The following is a 19,996-nucleotide window of genomic DNA, read 5'->3' on the forward strand; positions in this document are numbered from 1 at the left end:
TTGTATTCATCATGAAAATAAGAATGTATCACAATTTCTACCAAAAAAAAAAAATTAAGTAGAACAACCGTTTTTTAACATTTAGAATATTAAGGAATGCTTCTTGAGCAGCAAATCATCATATTAGAATGATTGCTGAAGGATCATGTGACACTGAAGACTGGAGTAATGATGCTGAAAATACAGCTTTGCCATCACAGGAATAAATTACATTTGAAAAAAAAAAAAAAACATTTAAAATTATTTTAAATGAAAAATAAATAAATATAGCCTCGGTGAGCATAAGAGAATTCAAAAAATTACTAACCCCAAAATTCTGAATGCTAGACAGCATAAAACTTGTGAAAAAGCACAATTTTACACAAAAAAGCAACAAAATATTTCATATACTATTCCTAAAGCGAACAAAAAAAAAGTTAATGATTTGACAGTTTCTTGCAATGTTTTTTCCCCCTGTATATGTATTTCTTTCCTGTTCAGACGTGAGAAAAATATCCTTAATTTGAGATATATTGTACATGAAAACTAATCTCTAAAAGAATGTTTCGATATTTTGACTTGAAAACAAGCCAAAAAACACTGATCAAGAAAACAATATTGTTTTGCAGTAAACCATATTTATCTGCAGTGTGTACGTGGCCTGTAATTCTCTTTTGTAGTGTTTGCTGAAAATCCTCAAGTAAACATCTGTGTTTATTTCAAAGTTCAAGTTCTCAGAGTTCCAGTCATAACCTATAGCTCAGATAAGCGTTTGAATTCAAATGTTTCTTTCAAAATAGACCCTTCTACTACTAAATTCATACAACCCTATGAACAATAAGCTCCATCAGAGGGCTTCAACATCAAAACACAGCACACATTAAGTGCTGAACAGTGATAAAATACTGATCTTTAAACACGATCCTACCTTTTTTTCTGGACAACAGTCAAAAATACATTTAAAAGAGTTTGCATTTAAAGAGTAAACATAGTACAACAGGTAAAAAAGACCACCATCAGAAATACGTGCACTACAGGGGACACATTACTCTTCCTCCATTGACTTCTCGATCTCTTTCAGCTTTCGCACAAACTCTTGAGCCTCTCTGTCTCCCGTTCTCGCCTCCAGCATCTTCATGATGGGCTTCTCTGTATCACAAGAAGCAACTCAGTCAGAAATGAATCCATCAGACCAGACACAACAATAATGTTGAGGTGGCAGACCTCTCGATAGACAATGACACATGTAATTGGAAATCCTTTCAAGAGGACAGACTGCAACAGATACTAAACACCAAGCAATGCTGACAAAACAATGAAATCTAACCATTCCTACTTGCTTTTCTCTCTCTGAATGTAGAAATAAGCAGCAGTCTTTAAATAACATGTCATGTTTACTGTGAAATTATGCATTATTCCATAGGACTCAACACTGTTTATATAAAGTTGCTTTTGTGGAGAGTTTATGCTACTCTAAATCATGCCAAAAATATTTTATTTATGAGATATTTGTGCAAAATTGAGATTTTCTTCAAGGCCAATTTGTCAATGGTTCAAGAATCATTGTGGAAGCAATCTGTTATTGAGTATACTATGTTTTATTTTTATTTATTTTTTTATAATGTTGATGAAGAATACCAATAACATTTACTGGAAAATTGAACCCAGCTGACAGGTTTGTGAGAGAATAAGGAACATACCTAAAAAAGCATCAGGAAAGGTGTACTATGTGCTTTTCATTTATAACAATAGCGCTTTGTCTTAGGCAGATATTTTCATATATCTTTCTCATTTTTTAAATTCCTAACACTTCTATTTTGTTCAGATCAAAATCCCCTGACTGTTGTAATCACATTGTAATTGTGAATTTGTAGATATAGGAAAAAGGTACCGTTAGCTTCAGGCCTAATCAAACACATCTGATCCAGCTAATAAAGGTCTTCAGGATTACTAGACAATTACAGGCAGGTGTTTAAGAGCAGGAATAAATCTAAACTCTACATGAAGGTTCAGTAGGTCTCCAGAAGCAGAGTTGAGTACCCCTGATTTAAAACGTTTTATGCTTACTCTTAAGGAGAAATGTCACAGGTAGGTGGATAAAATGGACAGATTAGCATACCGCTTGGTTTTTGGCGGGACAAGTGCAGGATAACCGGTTGAAGGGTCTTTCCAGCAGGTGTGGCACTTGGCCTGCCCGGCCAGCAGAAGTCACTCAGTGGGGCAACAGCCTCGCCAGCGAAATCATTAGTGGACAACCAATCATAGTCCATCACAGTGAAGGTCAGACAGGCACACCTGTGCCTGTACTGCTCAGGGCTGACATGGCTGTGAAGAAGCAAATGGGATCAAAGGGCTGTTTGGGGCGCTGGGACTCAAGTGTTAAGGTAAGTAGTTGGTGTGGTACTCACAAGTAAAAAAGCTCATCAAAAACCGGATGCAGGGTTTTGAGCTTCACTTGGGTGCGCTGACTCCGAGCCGTGGGGAACAGATGGTGAGGACACAGCTCCACGATGACAAACGGGTCACTGAGGCCTAGGAATGCACGAATTTGGAGACAAATCCAGTAACAGATGACAACAGAAAATATTAGTATGTAACTAGATTTGGAAAGAAATAGCAGTAATAAACAGCAGAAAAGGAATAATGCCAACATTTTTAGAAAACTTTCACATCAGAATCAACACACAAAGCAACTAATTTGTTACAATGTAAAATTGGCTATAATTGGTTAAAATATGCAACAGACACCAGATGTAATAGAATAGAATTCAGGATGCAAATGTTATGAAATCATTACTTTCCTTCATATTTTGAACGCTGAACAATGTCAATGTTAGTCAATAGGAGATTTTCACATTTTAATTTTAAATGACTCTCTCACTCTCTCTCGCTGTCTTTTTGTTTTCTTAAAACATCAGTGTTTAGTGTTTTAATGTTTTATTTTTCATTGTAAATAAATAGACCTTTAAAAGTAAGTCTCTCTCTCTCTCTCTCTCTCTCTCTCTGTAATTTTTTCCCAAAATAAAAAAATAAACACATGGAATCTATAGGTTTAAAAAAATATATATTTTACATTTTTTAAATAATTAGGCTTAGGTGTTTACAGTAGAAACATTGCTAGAATATGGATTCATAGATATAAAAAAAATGGTTCATTTCATTTTTTTCTGAATAAATTAAAATGCAAAAAAAATATTTTAAATGCTATACTGTAAGTGAATTTAGGCATCTCAGCATTATAATGCACTGTATGGAAATTGATAATCATTTTGAGATATGCTAAATATTACATTTAACAATGCTCTTACATTACTAGTGTTTTTAAAGATTAACTTATCTCCTTGAACAAATAGAGAGAGATCTAAAGGTAAATGTAAGCATAAGGGAAATGAGCATGCAAAATAAATAACCAATAAGGATTAATATATATTATATATATATAATATACTACTTTTTTTTTTTTTTTACCGTTAGCATCCAGGGCAATGAGGTCAGCTGCATGCAGTATCTCCACAGTGAGTCTTTGCTCAGGGGCATCATAGTAACACTTCAAACTGATCCGACCAAAACGGCTGTGCTTTAAGATTCTCTGTAAAGCAAATGCACATCTGTTAAAGATTACCATCTATAGCAAATACATATAACATTCACATAAAGTTTAGAACTAATAACACATTAGGCAAGGTTGAAACTCTACAATTTACAGGTTGTGCCTCAAAAGCAAGTGAAATAGCATTTTTGGGCACCATAGATGTGGACCTGGTGTGAAAATTGTCTCAAATTGTAGGTGGTGAAATGATGCTACTTTTTGAGATAGGCCCACCACACTGTGGCCAAAATTTGTGGCAATCCTGCATGTATCTCCCATGTATATAGTGATATTAAGTTATTGGATAAATCTTACTTCAGGTCATGTCGGCATGATCATATTTACCTTACATGAACACCTCCACCGGTTTTTATTTTAACCCTGACTTTCCTGATACGACGATGTCAATTTAGAAGAAAATTTATTTTCATGAAGTAAAGCTATAAAGCTTCCTAGGAAACGCCACTCATTTAGCTAAATCAAGAAGCTACACGTGAGAAAGGAGGACAAAAAATAAACAAGAAAAAGCAAAATCACTTGAATTCTCACATTAACTTCTAAATTCTTAGCTCGGTGTTCTCCTTGCAACAAAGCTAAGAACCCACGAGCCAGCGCGTGGTAAGAACTGTGAAGCTCGCATATACAACTACGCGCGTTACATAACTATTAAAGAATTGACTAGCTTAGCAACATGCTAACATCAACTGTGGGACATGTTTTCGTGAACTTCGTGTGAGGAATGATATTTGTTTAGCAGCAAACTTTTTTTAAAGAAGTTAACAAAGTTGCTGCCTGTGAAAGCAGTTCTGATCAGACATTTATGAGGTTCGGTTCGGTTTCATAACATGCTGGTTGTGCAGACATCTGCCCCCCGTAGGCAGCAGACAGCAAGTCAGCTTAGCAGGATTTGAGACACAGTCAGAGGCTGCGAAATCTTTCACAGTGCAAAGAACGCTTAGTCAAAGAGGAAATGACTGATGTAAACTTTTAATCATCAGAGGAAGGAATAATATTTGTGATGTCTTAGCTCCTAATCAACACCTCCTCTCTCTGCAGGGCTGGAGCTAAAAGCTGTGGCGGCCCAGCAGGACTCCTACCCACCTGCTGAGAGATTTTCTCCAGGAAATACTGTTCGATCAGCTCAAAGGAGGAGCATTTGTTCAGACGCAGCTCCTCGTCCAGGGCCTGATGGGAAGGAAGAGGAAAGGTGGATGAAGCCATGCTTACTCATTTCGTCAGCCACATTGATTAAAGGTGAGAATACCTTATAATCTCCACTCTTAAGGTCTTCCAAGAGCAGTCCTTCTCCATCAGCGTGGAAGAACCGGACCAGTGTCTGCATAAAAATAGCTTGTTATTAAGGTAACCTGACTGACAATCAATGCAAGTCATTGTACTTTATACCTTATGTCATTTTTTTTCTTGTGCTCTTTCTTTGACTGCACAGACTCCAGCAGACATGCAGACTCTCATAACATGCTCTTGAGACTTGTTATGCTCACTCGGCACTTCATGAGTTTTCATGTAAATCTGTGGTGAGTTCCTGCCAGTTCCTCTCTATTGGAATACTGGATCTCACATATTGACATGCTACTGGGGATCTCCTAAGTTCTCCACTGAGCTGTGGCCAAGAGCACTGGCGAATATCTGACGGGGACAGGCATGATGTAAAACCGTGACTGTGAATGCAGACTGAGAGAAACCGGACATGAGGATCACTGCCCTTTGCAGTCACAGTAATAAACCGCCAGCTGGCAAAACACATAGTTGGCTTTCAGCTGCATTTTCTAACTAACTTCACTAATATAGTACTCATTTTCCCTCAAAATGCTGCTGGAGCTCAGGCAAGGGACCTGCCAACCTCTCTCAAAACCAACTCTGATTTTTTTTTTTATCTCTAGATTATGATTCCATCCATTTGGAGGACATGTTAAAGCCATTTTTGAACACATATTGTATACGCATGTTTCTTTGTGAGTTTTTTCGTGTTCAAAGTTGTGTCCTGAGACCCGCGCTTGGGACTGCACATGTGGACCAACTTGAAATTATTTTTTAACACTGAGCATAAAAAACTTTTATAGGACAGTTCGTGTCAGATTTTATGGCTGATTTGAAATGTTAAACATGAGTTTGGCAAGCTATTGAGACTTTGATATTTCCCCATTCAAGTATAGGAGTTGGTTTTGTATGAGTGAAACAGCTGTCAAATACGGTCACAGAGTGAATTGCATATCGTTGAAAGGGACTTCGTGATACGTATTAGCCGCTTCTCCACCGTCGAGCCGAACAGTTCAAAGAATGGTAAAGAACAGTTACAGTTATATTTCCACTTGAGCTTGGTTCGGCATGGTACGATTACAAACCATTCTCAACCTGGAACCCTGCTGGTAGACTGCGTGCAATGACGTCGATACTCAGGATTGGTCCCTGGTCTGTTGTCTGGCTACCAGTTTCTCTCTGTAGCCAAATGCTATTTCAATGTAGTAAACAGAAATATCTGATCATCCTCCATATTGCAGTTGCTATTTATATCTCAAACTGTATGTAAGCACTTGGATTACCGACAGAGCTGGGTAGATATAATTGTAGTCCGTTACTGATTCCAAATGACAAGACACAAATTGTAGCTAGTAACGTAATCCATTACATTACACATTTTAGGTAATGTAATCAGACTATGGTTTGATTACTTTTAGATTACGTTTGACCTAACCAGTTTATCACAGTGATTTAAACAGGATAATATTGTACCATATTGATATGAAGATACAAAGAGAATGAAAATGTATTCCATTCATTATTAAAATCATGAAGTTCATTAAACATTAAATTACATCAATGTTTTCCAAACTGGCATCTGTAAAGAAACTGCCAACGAAAAGTGAATAATTAATTAAATCATAAAAAAAATTCAAATTTAAATAAATCATTAAATCATAAAAAATGAAATACTTACTAAAAAACATGAAATATGTTATTGGTTTACCTGCATTTCTTGTGACAATTAACCAATGTCAAAGAACCATGAACATGCAAATGTTTTACGTAATTATCAACTTTGTACTATTACTTTAAAATCTCAGGTTGACTTCAAGTATATATATTAGGTGAAAGAGGTTCAGCTGAGTAGGAAATGTATGTACTAAAAATTGCTGTTTTCTTCCTCTTAAGGATTTGACTTTGCACTTATCATATGGAAATCCCTGCTATACATATAAATAAAAAAATCATGTGATTTTATGCATTTTAATGCGTATGAAAGACAAAAGCCTTCCAAAGACAAAGACTTGTGTGAATAATATGTAATCATGTAATCAATAAAAAAGTAACTGTAGTCTGATTTTGAGTATTTTAAAATGTAATATAATTACAAGTACTTAATTTTTGGAATCTGATTATGAAATCCAGATTACATGTAATCAGTTACTACCCAGCACTGATTACTGAGGCAACGACTGATATATTGTATTACGAGCTCTGTTATCAGCCCCACTGTGGAAAATGAAGCCATATCTGTACCGGCTGGGCTGGTTCGGCATGGAATGCTTAAACAACAAGAACGTTTTTTTTTTGCCCAGCAATGGAAAAGCAGCTATGTGACTGACCTCTACAGTGTACTGGAACCGTGTGTAGAATTCCACCTGGACGCCCCTGTTTTCCCCCACAGTGTCCAGGATCATCCGCAGGAGCACCTCCCACAGACTCTGCAGAACCCTGGGGTGAACAACAACCAGAAAGATCATGCTCACGGACACAGTGACCTCCTTCACATGCAGTCGATTACCACTTTACAGAGCCCAATTTACTTGAAAAAAAATGCTTCCAAGGATAAATCTGTGTGTCATTACTGTTATCATTACAGTATGTCCCCCTTATCACTAAATGAAGCAAGAAATTACCTTGTTAGATTCTCTTTAACCAGTGACTCATTGAGGATGACTAGAGTGTCATCTAGGTACTTCATCAGAGGAGCCACAGCCTGGAGCAGTTCATCAAAGAGGACATATACGTTGAAAAACACATTAGGCCATAATTACATGTTCTTTCTCTGTTTATTCATACATACCTCATCAGTGTTAATGGAGTCTGGAGATAGGCTGATGTGTTGAATACATCTTCTGAGTTCAGGAAGCATCTGTGTGGGACAAAGTTTTATGTGATTGACTTTTTACTCCAGAAACTGTGCAGCAGTCAGGGATGTGTTTCCCAAACCCATCGTTAGCCAACTATGGTCACAATGTCTGTTGTTATCAACATAGTTCAATGATTTGGTTTTCCCCAAAACTTCAGTTCCAACAAACATTCGCAAAGCAGCATCGCAAACTTTAAACTTCACAAATAATTGGAAGTACTTCTCTTGAAATGTGGTTACAAGCATAGTTTGACGTTGACTTGACGTGGTACAATCTATATCTTCCATTCCATGTTTGTCACGAGAATAAAAGTTAAATTTTTAAAGACTGCGCATGTGTGAATGCGCTCTTGTACTCTGAGGGAACCTCAAACATCTGGAAATAAAGTAAAACAATGGTGAACAAAAATAACAAAGAAGTTTTCTGATGCCATGTTTGTTGTTTACATAACATAGCATTACATCTAACTTTAATTCCACCTTGAATTAACTAGAATAAGTTATTGCTTCAAACACAATTGTGATGTCATTAACGGCAATTCTATATTGTTAAAACAATGTGGTTCAATCAACGGCTGAGCGACAAAGTTTATATAGTCTCGGGAAACAGACATGACTAGCTTTTACAGAAATAATCTGACATTAATTTAATTATTTTTAATCTGACATTAGTTTATTTATCCAATGTTGCATTAAATTACGTAGTTAAAGGGTTAGTTCACCCAAACATGAAAATTTCCCATGATTTACTCACCCTCAAGCCATCTTAGGTGTATATGTCTTTCTTCTTTCAGACGAATGCAATCAGAGTTGTTATATTAAAAAAATATCCTGGCTCTTCCAAGCTTTATAATGGGCGTTGAGATTTTGAAGCCCAAAAAAGTGCGTCTATCCATCATAAAAAGTGCTCCACATGGCTCCGGTGAGAATATGCTAGTCTCGCGAGAACCAAGTTTTCTTTACAACAAAGGAAAAACAGTCTACTCTTGGCTTGTATCAAAATCCTCCGACATTTTTCTTTACAAATCCATGTTTTTTTACTTCTAATTCGTGACCGGTGTTTTGCTCTCTCCTTTGCGCTTTCGCATTCGTCACCACGTTTGCCTATGTCTTACATCATCCGCTTGACGCCACTCTCTCGTGAATGCGCATAAGACAGTTAGTGGAAGATAGAGATTAGTTTATGAAGTTTTAAGGACATTTTTCCTGCACAAATGCATTGATTCGCTTCAGAAGGCCTTTATCAACCTCCCGGAGCAGTGTGGACTACTTTTTATGATGGATGGATGCACTTTTATTGGACTTCAAAATTTCGACCCCCCATTCACTGCCATTATAAAGCTTGGAGGAGCCAGGACATTTTTTAATGCAACTCCAACTGTATTCGTCGGAAAGAAGAAAGTCATATACACCCAGGATGGCTTGAGGGTGAGTAAATCATGTGTTAATTAAAATTTTTGGGTGAACTATTTCTTTAAGTAATGAGTTACGTCCTTGAATGGGAAAGGCACCCCAGAAATAAAAATTTTTGAAACCTATGTTTGGGTACAATATGCTTGTACAGTATGTTGCCATAGCTCTTGATATAATCAGGTCTCTTAGCAGTTGAACTGTGCTTCTTGATGTATGCCATTACCCTATCAGTAAGGTGTGTGATTAGGCGTTTAGCCTCCCTCTGCAGGTCGATATCAGCGTTGTAGAGTTGCCCATTGAGGGACTTGTTGACCTGCTCCTTCCCTTCCAAGCCACACGACTCCTCCATGGCCTGTTCGACCCCCCGCCAGTCCAGCTCCCGCGGCAGACACCCCAGGTACACGCGCACATGCTCCGTGCTATTCAGAGCGACACAAACCTGCGCCAAAGCAGCAGCCAGGAAGAGAAAGAAGGGAGATCGGAAATGAGGAAAGGAGAGGTAAAGAGTGGAAAGAACAAAAAGGAAGAAAATAAGGAGGTCTAAATGGGGCGGAGGGAGAGAGAAAGCATATAGTGCAAAATGAAAAAGGGGCGCTAACGAGGTCAGACACACTGTGACACAGGCGCACCGCTGAGACGTCAGTGTTGTCAGGGAGAAGCACTCAAAAACGCTGACATTTACTTTGCTCGTAATGAAAGCCAACCCTCCCTTGCCCAGAAGCGGTACCTGCACGATGAAACTCTTGTGGTCTCGTCCCAGCTGGCCCCTCTCAATCTTGCGCTTGATCAGCTCGGCGTAACACACCGCCTCGCTGCAGAAATTCTGCCACACATCAAGAAAGAATTGCGTTATGTGGGTGAAACCATCAATTCTCCTTTCCATTACGAGCATGCTTTTTATTTTCAGTTTTTGACCGCCGCTCCCCAGCTGTGCAAGCTTAAACTGCATGCTTATGAAAGTGGAGCTTAGAGGTGCTCACGTCCGTCAGGCGTGTGATGAAAATGAAGGCTCCCGCTGAATCAGGCCACGCCAGCTGGGCCCAGAACTCCCGCACCTGGCTGAAGCATGTTGTAACGTCCACCGCCGAGGAGCTGTGTTTGGTCTGACTCTGGATCTGCTCCAGCTGTGTCATTAAAATAGACACGTTACGCTATGCAGCCAACACAATACTCTCTCAGTGGGGTACATTAACTTGATTTTTGTCTTCTCAGCACAAACTTAAAACTGAAGGGGGTTTTCGCAGTGAAGCCATAAAAGAACCATTTTGGGTTCCACAAAGAGCCTTTCAGTGAACAGTTCTTAAAAGAAACATTTATTTTTACTGTGAAGAACATTTTCTGCCAGGGCCATGTTTTATAAAAAGAACTGTAAGTAGTTCATAGAAATTATTATATAAAAATTCTTAAAATTATAGGTTCAACTTAATTCCAAAAGCACTGAAACTAGTACTGGAAAGTCTAGTGAAAATTGCAGGAAATCCTCAAAAATATCTTTAAACTTAATACAGTTGATGCTACTATTCTTATATTTTTTCTTAATTTGTTTTCATTAAAGCAAATACATTTATATTTAACAAAAACAAAATAATCTAATATAAAAATAAAATAATATAATTGAAAATGAAATTTTGGGTGGGCAACCAATGTTGGTATAAACAAAGTATTGGCGTGACGGTTGCAGACAGCTATATGAATAAAATTCAGCGGAGGCGGGTATGCTGTCTTTAAAGTGGAAATGCGTTTTACAATGACTCCGTGGCAGGCATGGAAACCATTACACATGTCTTGGCTTGTCATCATGTTGCCCCACACCATCTTCCTCACCTTCCATAAGCTATTTCTCTTGGTCTACTCATCTGCAGCATTGCTATAACTGTTGTTGGTGTACAACACTTTAAATATATTTTTTAAATGAATCTCGTATGTTCATGTTAAGACAATCCATAGTTTTCTGGAAACAGGCCCAGGCCGATAATCTGTTGCTATTTTATGCTATTCATTCCGACATTGCCATTGAAAAACTCTAATTAATTGACCACATATTGTATTGGTAGCTATAGTATGCTATAATGCTTTAGTTTGGCCTCCAACTCACCTGATCCATTTCCACAGCTTTGCGGATCCTGTCAGTGGATCTTTCATGTACAATCTGCAGCCATTTATGAATAGAGGTCTTGAACCAGTTGTGATATCCAGTTAGAGCCAACATCTTAGTGTCTCTGAAAAGAAATGTCCACATGTGAATCACCAGTTATGACTAAGCCATCCTCAGGCTCACTCAAGAGTAGATAACCTTGTCAATTAGTAGAATCATCAATCTATGTGCATTCACTCTTTCAATTAGTCTAGCTGATGAATTAGCAGATGGATTAAGAGGATCCCAGTGACTAACTTAAGAGGCAGAAACTCCCTGAAGCGCTTGAGGGACTTCAGAGACATGTAGTGCTCAAAAAGGGTCTCTCCCATGGTTTGGGTGAGTCGCGAACTCTCCTGCTCCAGGTTCCCACACACTCGCTCCATTGCCACATTTACGTCATCTGCCACCTGGAGACACAGCACAACATTAAAGCTCTATCGCCTGACTCCTGTTTATCGAGGCAAGACTTATTTTTAAGCGTTCCCAGGGGTGCTCAAACTTACAAGTTTCTCTAACTGCCGGTAGGAGATGCTGAAGAAGTCAACCTTCACAGAGCTGAAAGACAAGACACAAAACATTTTTCTATGTTTTTTTTTACACTTGTTTCATTGTTGTTGTGTCCCAACCCATCTCATTAAAAATGAAGTGTGCTTTAAATAAGCTATTCATAGGCTGGTTTTCCTGAATGCTGTGTCTCTGCAGAGCAATCAAAACATTGTTCTGTTTGTTCTGCACAAAACAGCAATCCTGACTTGGCGTGAGTTTGTAGTGGGACTGTTTGACCGACCAGTGGTAGGCAGGGAGCATGCTTTGGAAATCTGTTTGAAAATAGTCATTATTATGAAATTACACATGTCTAAAGATACCTGTAATAAATCTTGTTGTAGACATTTTGTCCTCTCTGCACATCAACACATACTGCATCCACCACCGTAACCAAACGCCTCAGCTGCTCCTCTAGAGTCTATAGAGATGTGCAGACAACAGGTACATCAGCTACCGAAATGCTTGACCAATGCTTTCTTGTACAGTTATGAGCAACAGATAAACTACAGGTGCTTTAACTACAGCAGTATGAATGTAGACATACAGTACAATATTTTCTGTTTGTTCCAGTTTTATATCATATGCCAATATAAGTCATATTATAAAGCTTTCTTTGTGCAGTAGATAAATGGTTGGAACTACATTTGAAAACACTTTTAAATGGTAGTTAAATCAATACTTACGCCTTCATCTGGTTTGATGTTTGATATTATTCCTTCATACCACTCAACTGTACCTTTCTAAAGTCAGGAATAAACAAAGAAACAATAAATTAAAAATAGTAGTAATATACAAATGTATCCATAATTTAGTAAAATATGAACTATTAAAATCACTGTGTACAGTAGCCCCAAAAGCATTTGGACAATTTTGGACACATAAACCCAACTAACTGTAGAAATGTCGATGCATTCAATACAAAATATAAAATCAAGTAGCATCTGCTAGAGTTTTTCTCAGAGCCACGACCTTTAACCATCTGGTCTCTCAAGATGTATAAAGTAATTTCCTCTCCAGTTCACAAAGGTGTAATATATCAACCACAGGTGAAGTATATAAGGTTCCTCTCATGAAGTATATTCTATGTTTGGCAACCAGAAAGTATTACACTACTTTTGTCTGTATTTTGAACAATGTATTTATAATTTGCAATTTTGCAACTTTTTGTGTTAAAACATATCAAAGCTGAATTTTCAGCATCATTACTTCAGTCTTCAGTGACACATAATCCTTTATAAATAATTCTAAAATGTTTATATGATGCTCAAGAAACATTTCTTCGTATTATCAATGTTGAAAACAGTAGTGCTGCTCGATATTTTTGTGGAAGTTAAAAAGTAACAGCATTTATTTGAAAAAGTAAAGCCATTTAAAATGTTACAACAGATTTCTGTCACATTTGGTCAATTTAATGTGTCCTGTCTAAATAAAATTATTTCTGCTGAAAAAAACAATAGAAACCATCACAGAAAATGCTAATGGTTTCCACTACAAATACCATTACAAACATTGCAAACCATCAACTTTTAACCATTAAAACCATTTTAAAAGATGGTTTTCTGTAGTGTGTTTTGGGACATATTCCATTAGGATTTATTGGTTTTAACAAGCCACCAATAGAAGGCCAAATACTAGTAGAAACCCATAGGGTCCATTACAGTTTCCATTAAAAACCAATAAAAGTCCCATTATAAACAGTAATTTACCAGTAAATTAAAAATTTTGTTATGGTGTCTATTTTTTTTTTCAGCAGGGCTTATTTACCCCAAACTTTTGAACAGTAGTGTACATTTTGAAAAAGTGTGGCTTCAGTTTCCAGATACCTTTCAGAACCACTGTATGTCTCACTGTTGTATGTCTGTATCACCTTATTACCTTTATAACTGTTGCTATTTCCAAGTGCAGTTCGCTGCGGTTTGAACACACGGCTTTAAAGGCTGCCATTGACTGCATGTGACCAATGCTCCTAAAGCACACATACACACAGCAGATCAATATCCAAAGAACAGTTTCAACAACACCATGTGGAAACTGCATGAATTGTTTGTGTGGCGGTGTGTCTCTGAGCCCAGTATACTGTACTACATTGTAGTAGCAACACTAGAAATGCCCATAGGATGTCAATTTTAGTGTGTCACAGTACCCAATACAGATCTACCCATAGGCGTCCAAAAGGGCAGATCACCATGAGTTCCCAGACACAGCTGCTGCAATTGATGGCAGAAATATCTGAATTGAAATGGTTTTATTTTGGTCCTTCGGCCTGGAAATCGACCGTATGAAGGCCAGCTCCTGTGAACATATGTGTGGGTTCATGAGTCTTTATAGCCTGTGTGTGTGTGTATGAATTCACCTCAGCATAAGTTCACAGCGTATGATGGCAGCAGAGTTGTTGCAGGGGAATACTTGACGCATACTCTTCATTTGAGACAGGCAGTAATCACAGTAAAGTCTGAAGCTCTCTGCCAAGAGACCCTCCTGCACTCAGAAACACATAATTACAGACTGGACCCAGATGAAAAGAATTAGTTCTAAACTAGAGCCTTAGGGGGGAATTCACGGAGAATAAATTACACCCGCTGATAGCGCTGTTTATTTATTAAAAAAAAACAGCTAAAACCAGCCTAAGCTGGTTGGCTGGTCTTAGCTGGATGTTCCAGCTGGTCTCCGAGCCTGACCAGCTAAGACCAGCCTGACCAGCTAAAGAAGTGACCAAAACCCTCTAAAACCAGCCTGATGACCAGCTAAGACCAGGTTGGTTGACCAGCTAAAACCAGCCAACCAGCTAATTAGCACCCGATTCGCTGAAGGTATTACGCAGTGAATTAGCACCAATTGCAATTTGCAAAGCGCAACTCTGCAAGCACTTTATGGAACATTAACTACACCAGACAAATAGCGCTGAATATAATAAACCACTTTACAAAAAAAGGAGGTGTGTTTGTGCAAATATTGACAATGTAACAAAGTCGACATAGGACACTGCATTCGCATCTAAGGTATTTTGTAATACACCACATTCTAAAAAGAAGTTAAAAGAAGTTAAGCTTTTCAAATGCAAAAACATGTTCTGTTTTTGTTTTGTCTTTCCTGTAAAATATCTAAAAACTATTAAATATATGTAAAGAAACATAAATGTCCTTAAAGGTGTTTTTTTTTTAAATGTAAAAAAATACACCCACTTAATCTACAAATCTACAATCTCTTAAGAAATAAGGTTCTTTTTTTACATGAAGTAACGGTATTACTATTAGTCTTGCTAGTATAACTTTTTATAACCATAAGAGCCTGAAGAACCCTTTGCTTTTAAAATGGTTCTTTGAGTTAGAGCTTATGGTTCTTTTTTGCCTCCTTTTTGTTTTTCAAATCTGTAACTGTCAAAGTCACCTCATTACTGATTTTCTGGAGCTCAGCTATTCAACTACACAGACTGACTGTCAACACACTCTTGACAGGTACATTTTCTGTTTAAAAATGACTATAAATTTTAACTTTCAAATTGTAACTGGTTTCCTTCTAGTCATGTCTTTTTCTCTCTGTAGTTTAACAGAACATGTAACTGTGACCAGCTCTGTTCAGTTAAGGATACATCTCTCCAATTCTCCATTAAATAAGTGATGGAGATATTGAATTTATGATCCATATTGCTCGATTTTTTTATTACTTGTGTAATAGGTCCTATATAGCACTTTTAAATCATGGATACTTATGAAACCTTATCAAAAGGGTCCTATTTAGCACAAAAGGGTTCTGCTATTGTTACAACCAAATAATCCAAATTTGGCTCTGTTTAGAACCATTTTACTTAAGATTGTACTTTATTGGACACTAAGTGTACCATTCATGGTTTTATCTCACCAAAACTGTAAACACTGGCCAACTCAGATCTTTTTCCACTTCAACAAATAGCGAGAGTTTGGGGCATGGATAATGTATAGCAGGCTGAGCTAGTAGGTGTCTAGCCATGGCTCAGATTCTTTTACAGAAGTGCAAGATCAAATCTGATAAAAGCTTGCCAAAATACACAGAGACAGCCAATGGGTAAAATAATGGGTAAATGGGTGAAATTTAGCAGTGTTTTTAAAAGATAGAGGAATTTGATGGATTGTTTGGGTTTCAACTGAGACACCAAACTTGTGGAGTTTCTTCTTGACAGGTAAGCTAAACTCAAGTTTCTGCTACATTCTTTACTGTCAAGCCCAGATAAAACAGCAAGATATTGTAAGGATAAGAATAACTGTTGGGAAATGATAAAATTATAAGTTTGATAATATGACATTAGTAGTACGTACTTCACATTTAAGCAAAAATTGTAAAGGATATTTATATATAATGACTTTTTTACCATTTATAAACATAAACCTCATTACATTTTATTAGATTTATGCTTAAAACAAAAATATTGCTTCCAAATATTCTCAGACAATATCATGCAAATTTGCTTCTTAACTAAACATGTCTCATTCTACAAGCATATGCATTTTACTGGAAAACAAGAACAAAAATGCTGATTAAGAAAATGATTTTCTGCAGTGCAATGAATTCACCCCTAATGTGTAAAACACCAAAAAGCGGTCTCTGTGCCCAGACATTCAGGGTCAGCGAGCTGTTGTAAAAACCCACCAGCTCCCTGTGCACAGCGGTATCCTCCCACTCTGCTTCCACGGTTTTCAGCAGCCTGAGGAGCAGAGCGTAGCTCATCCTCTGAGAGCGGTGATGGCTGCTGTAACACTGCCAACGGCTGCAAACACATGCAAAAACATCCGTTTTACACACTAGTGTCAGTCTCACTGTTGGCAGGCGTGTGTAGCTGAAGCATGCAGCGATTATCAGGATGGGTCTTGGTGTTAAAAGCATTTGCTGTTTTCATGCTGTTGTGCTCATCCTGTCAATAAACACGCCGACTGCGTGGCATGTCACAGAGGAGCTATGATCTTACTACAGGTTTGATGTTTAATACGCACATGATGGCCTGCTGCAGAGGGGAGAGATCGGCCTGCACTGCATGATGGGACAGCACTGTCCATGCAGCCGCACACACTTGTCCATTCCAGTTATAAGGCTCTTTCTGCAATTAAAATGGTACGATTATTAATGATAAGCTCCTAAGCTTGATGCAGATGAATGCTAGGCAAATTATAAAAAGTGCAACCTGAATTTGATTATGTTCATAGTCCAGAATCTGGCTCAACATCTTCTTGTGAATGGTCACATTGGAGGCCATTTTACTCAAGGCTGTGTCTCTCTGTTGAGCAGAAGTAGGAGTGATTAATAAATATTATGAAGATGAATAGGAATATTATAACCTTGAAGGAAAATTCAGCTATTTTGTCTTAAATTTGTCTTATATTTTGGCTAAACGTACTCTACCATTAAAACGTTTGGAGAAGCATTTTTGTAATGTTTCTAAAAAGAAGACTCTTACGCTCATGACCATGCATTTGTTTGTAAAAACTGTAATGTTGTGAAATATTACACTTTAAAATGTTTTCTATTTTAATGTATATTAAAACGTAATTTATTCTTATGATGCAAAGCTGAATTTTCAACAGCCATTTGAAAATGGCTGCCTCGCTGCTCAAAAAGCGTTTCTTATTTTTATAAATGTTGAAAACTGCTGTTCAGCTTAATATTTTTGTGGAAACTGATAATTGATTTTTTTTGTTCAGAATTCTTTGAAAATTTGAAAGTTCAAAAGAAGATTTGTTTTAAATATAATTTAAATGCAGCACTATATATGTCTTTACAGTCACTTTTGATCAATTTAAGGCATCCTTGCTGAATAAAAGTCCTAATTTCATTTTAAAAAATCTTACTGATCCCAAACATTTGAACAGCAGTGTACTCACTACTCATGTCCATTTAATGCAAGTAAATAGGGAACTGGGTTTTCGAGTTCCACAATTACTGAATAGCACACATTCCCATTGAATAAGTAGATGGAAAAGTATTCTTCAACATTCTAATTTTGTGTTCCACAGAATAATGTAAGTCATGCAGGTTTTGTAACGCATGAGGGTGAATAAATAACAACAGAATTTTCATTTTTAGGGTTACTATCCCTTTAATGAATGCTGCTAGATCTCAGGTGAGCAGCAGTACCTGAGTGGTAAAGAGACGAAGAATCAGGTGACATTCTCCTTGAACTTTAGAGGCGCTGGATCTGGGCTCCAGCTTAAACCATTTATCATAACCAACAACTGGGATCTCCTAGTGAGGGACAGAAAGTGATCCAAAAGTAGATTCAATGACAAACACAATGAGTTGCCTTACTGTTATAGAAATTAAAGTGTGCGGAATTAGAACTCACATTCAGTGGGATGTTGATGCAACCCAGGAAGTCATCAGCATTCTCCTCGCTTCCTGATGCAGCGGCCCCGTTAGCCCTCACGGATTTGGCAATTTGCTTGAAATATCTAATATTATGATGCAACCACTTGAGTCATACATTCAGCATGCATTTGAACCAGTATTTGCCGAGAATGTGTCAGACGTATCTTAGGCTCATTAGCTTTAAGACAACAGACGGTTGTTGTGTGACCTACCTGCCCATTCCTCTGAATCCACTAATTTCATTCAGCTTCTTACAGGCTTCCGCAACAGAAACATCGTCATCGTGATCCCTTGTGGGAAAAATAACAAACAATTTTTCAGTGAGAAAAACAGAGATGACTGTTCTCGTTCTGAAGGACATATGTTGATTCAGCTTACCATATGTCCAGATGGAGCAGGTCATTGTGAACATCATCAATGTCACTGGAAAACAAACACATTTAAAAATGCACAGATCATCTAATAATATCTATTCAATTCAAACAGTAGGATACTCACAAAACAAAGTGTTCATTCCACACTGGGTTAAGAGTCTCTGGTTTGACATCGGTCACCTGGATATCTCGGCCCGCCAGCACTTCCTTAACACTGGAGCGCTTCTCTAACTTTTCCCGTCTCTTGCGAAAACTGAACTTCCTCTCTTTCTTCTCCTCAGTGTCTTTGGGCGACTGTCCCAAGAGGATTCCCAGCATGCAGTAGGGGTCACTATAGCCTACACAGCACCCATAGACAAAAATGTTCACTAATTAAATTCAATAAAGGCTTTCAAAGCATATAAACAAATGGTCTGTTTCATTGGAAGAATTTTTGTGTTATCTTATTGTTAGATCATTTATGCACTCTCAGAAAAAAAGGACTCATATGCTCATTTCAAAAGGTACTAATATGTACTTTTAAGATACTAATATGTACTATTTAAGGGTAAATAAGATACAAAGATATACCTTTTAGATTTTTTTACCTAACGGTACCAACCCAGTGACTGCTTTGTACCTTTCTGAGAGTGTGATGTGAATTTTGGCTCATCAAAAGGAGAATAAAACTTTGCAGACAAAATAAAGTCTAAAACTAATACAATTTCTGTAATGCTTTAGTTAAAATAAATAAAATTGCCTTTGAAGATTTTCTAAGGGATATAGGTATTATGTCTAGATGTGAATGTTTTGTCTTGCTGTTCTTTTTTCCACAACAAAAGTCAGTGCCACAGACTACATCAAAAAGACATGATATTAGAAGCAAAACACACAAATAATTCACAAAAGACAAAAACATCTTACCATTGGCATCTTTCGCCATGAGATTCTTGCCTTTCATTACAGAGACCCTGAGAGAAAAGCTGGCTTTCTACAAAAGAATGTTTCAGACATGGATTAAAACGCATCATGGCCGTAATAAAAACTGAGCATGTTTCATTTGCTGTTCGACATGGTGGCAGCACCTTGAGTGAGTGCACAGTAAAATAAATGCAAACATGCCGTGCTGTAGTGCCAAGGCCTGTCGAGAGGAAAGAAATCAATAGAGGTTTTCTTTTTCAGATGTTAGAGGTGAGTATATTATGTATATGACACAGGCAGTGGGAGACTGCTGTTCAAATGAAGGCTCGGATCTTTATGATGCACATTCAAATAGCACAACATTTTTCTGTTCTTTTCAAAGACCTTTAAGAGGTTACAAGAGGTAACTGAAGCTTCTTTCATTCTGACATTTCAAAGTTTCTTTGGTCTTGCAAAAGATAAAACTTGTTTAATTGGTTTCTTTCATTGATTCTGCGTCTGTTTAGTAAGATATATGTATATATATATATATATATATATATATATATATATATATATATATATATATATATATATATATATATATATATATA

At 37.3% G+C, this 19,996-nt stretch overlaps 1 protein-coding gene across 1 annotated transcript in view; it reads right to left on the bottom strand.

Moving 5' to 3' along the window:
* Nucleotides 1-580: 580 nt before the first annotated feature.
* Nucleotides 581-19,996, bottom strand: part of LOC107550313 (BAI1-associated protein 3-like) — a 91,027-nt gene continuing 71,611 nt past the window's right edge. The window contains exons 7-34 of the mRNA XM_016231583.1: nt 19,407-19,473; nt 18,628-18,841; nt 18,508-18,552; nt 18,342-18,419; nt 18,107-18,212; nt 17,899-18,006; nt 16,949-17,041; nt 16,761-16,864; nt 16,420-16,537; nt 14,150-14,274; nt 13,672-13,762; nt 12,480-12,536; nt 12,117-12,214; nt 11,754-11,805; nt 11,506-11,657; nt 11,209-11,332; nt 10,094-10,237; nt 9,841-9,936; nt 9,337-9,552; nt 7,635-7,703; nt 7,468-7,547; nt 7,174-7,282; nt 4,833-4,904; nt 4,670-4,753; nt 3,448-3,568; nt 2,388-2,511; nt 2,099-2,304; nt 581-1,128 (exon numbers count right to left, since the gene is read on the bottom strand). Of these exons, the coding sequence (XP_016087069.1) occupies nt 1,025-1,128; nt 2,099-2,304; nt 2,388-2,511; nt 3,448-3,568; nt 4,670-4,753; nt 4,833-4,904; nt 7,174-7,282; nt 7,468-7,547; nt 7,635-7,703; nt 9,337-9,552; nt 9,841-9,936; nt 10,094-10,237; nt 11,209-11,332; nt 11,506-11,657; nt 11,754-11,805; nt 12,117-12,214; nt 12,480-12,536; nt 13,672-13,762; nt 14,150-14,274; nt 16,420-16,537; nt 16,761-16,864; nt 16,949-17,041; nt 17,899-18,006; nt 18,107-18,212; nt 18,342-18,419; nt 18,508-18,552; nt 18,628-18,841; nt 19,407-19,473 (3,057 nt within the window). The 3' untranslated portion in view covers nt 581-1,024. The remainder of the gene's footprint in view (nt 1,129-2,098; nt 2,305-2,387; nt 2,512-3,447; nt 3,569-4,669; nt 4,754-4,832; nt 4,905-7,173; nt 7,283-7,467; nt 7,548-7,634; nt 7,704-9,336; nt 9,553-9,840; nt 9,937-10,093; nt 10,238-11,208; nt 11,333-11,505; nt 11,658-11,753; nt 11,806-12,116; nt 12,215-12,479; nt 12,537-13,671; nt 13,763-14,149; nt 14,275-16,419; nt 16,538-16,760; nt 16,865-16,948; nt 17,042-17,898; nt 18,007-18,106; nt 18,213-18,341; nt 18,420-18,507; nt 18,553-18,627; nt 18,842-19,406; nt 19,474-19,996) is intronic.

The sequence above is a fragment of the Sinocyclocheilus grahami genome, unplaced genomic scaffold (genome assembly GCF_001515645.1).
Source record: "Sinocyclocheilus grahami isolate Dianchi unplaced genomic scaffold, SAMN03320097.WGS_v1.1 scaffold395.1, whole genome shotgun sequence".
Lineage (NCBI taxonomy): Eukaryota > Metazoa > Chordata > Actinopteri > Cypriniformes > Cyprinidae > Sinocyclocheilus > Sinocyclocheilus grahami.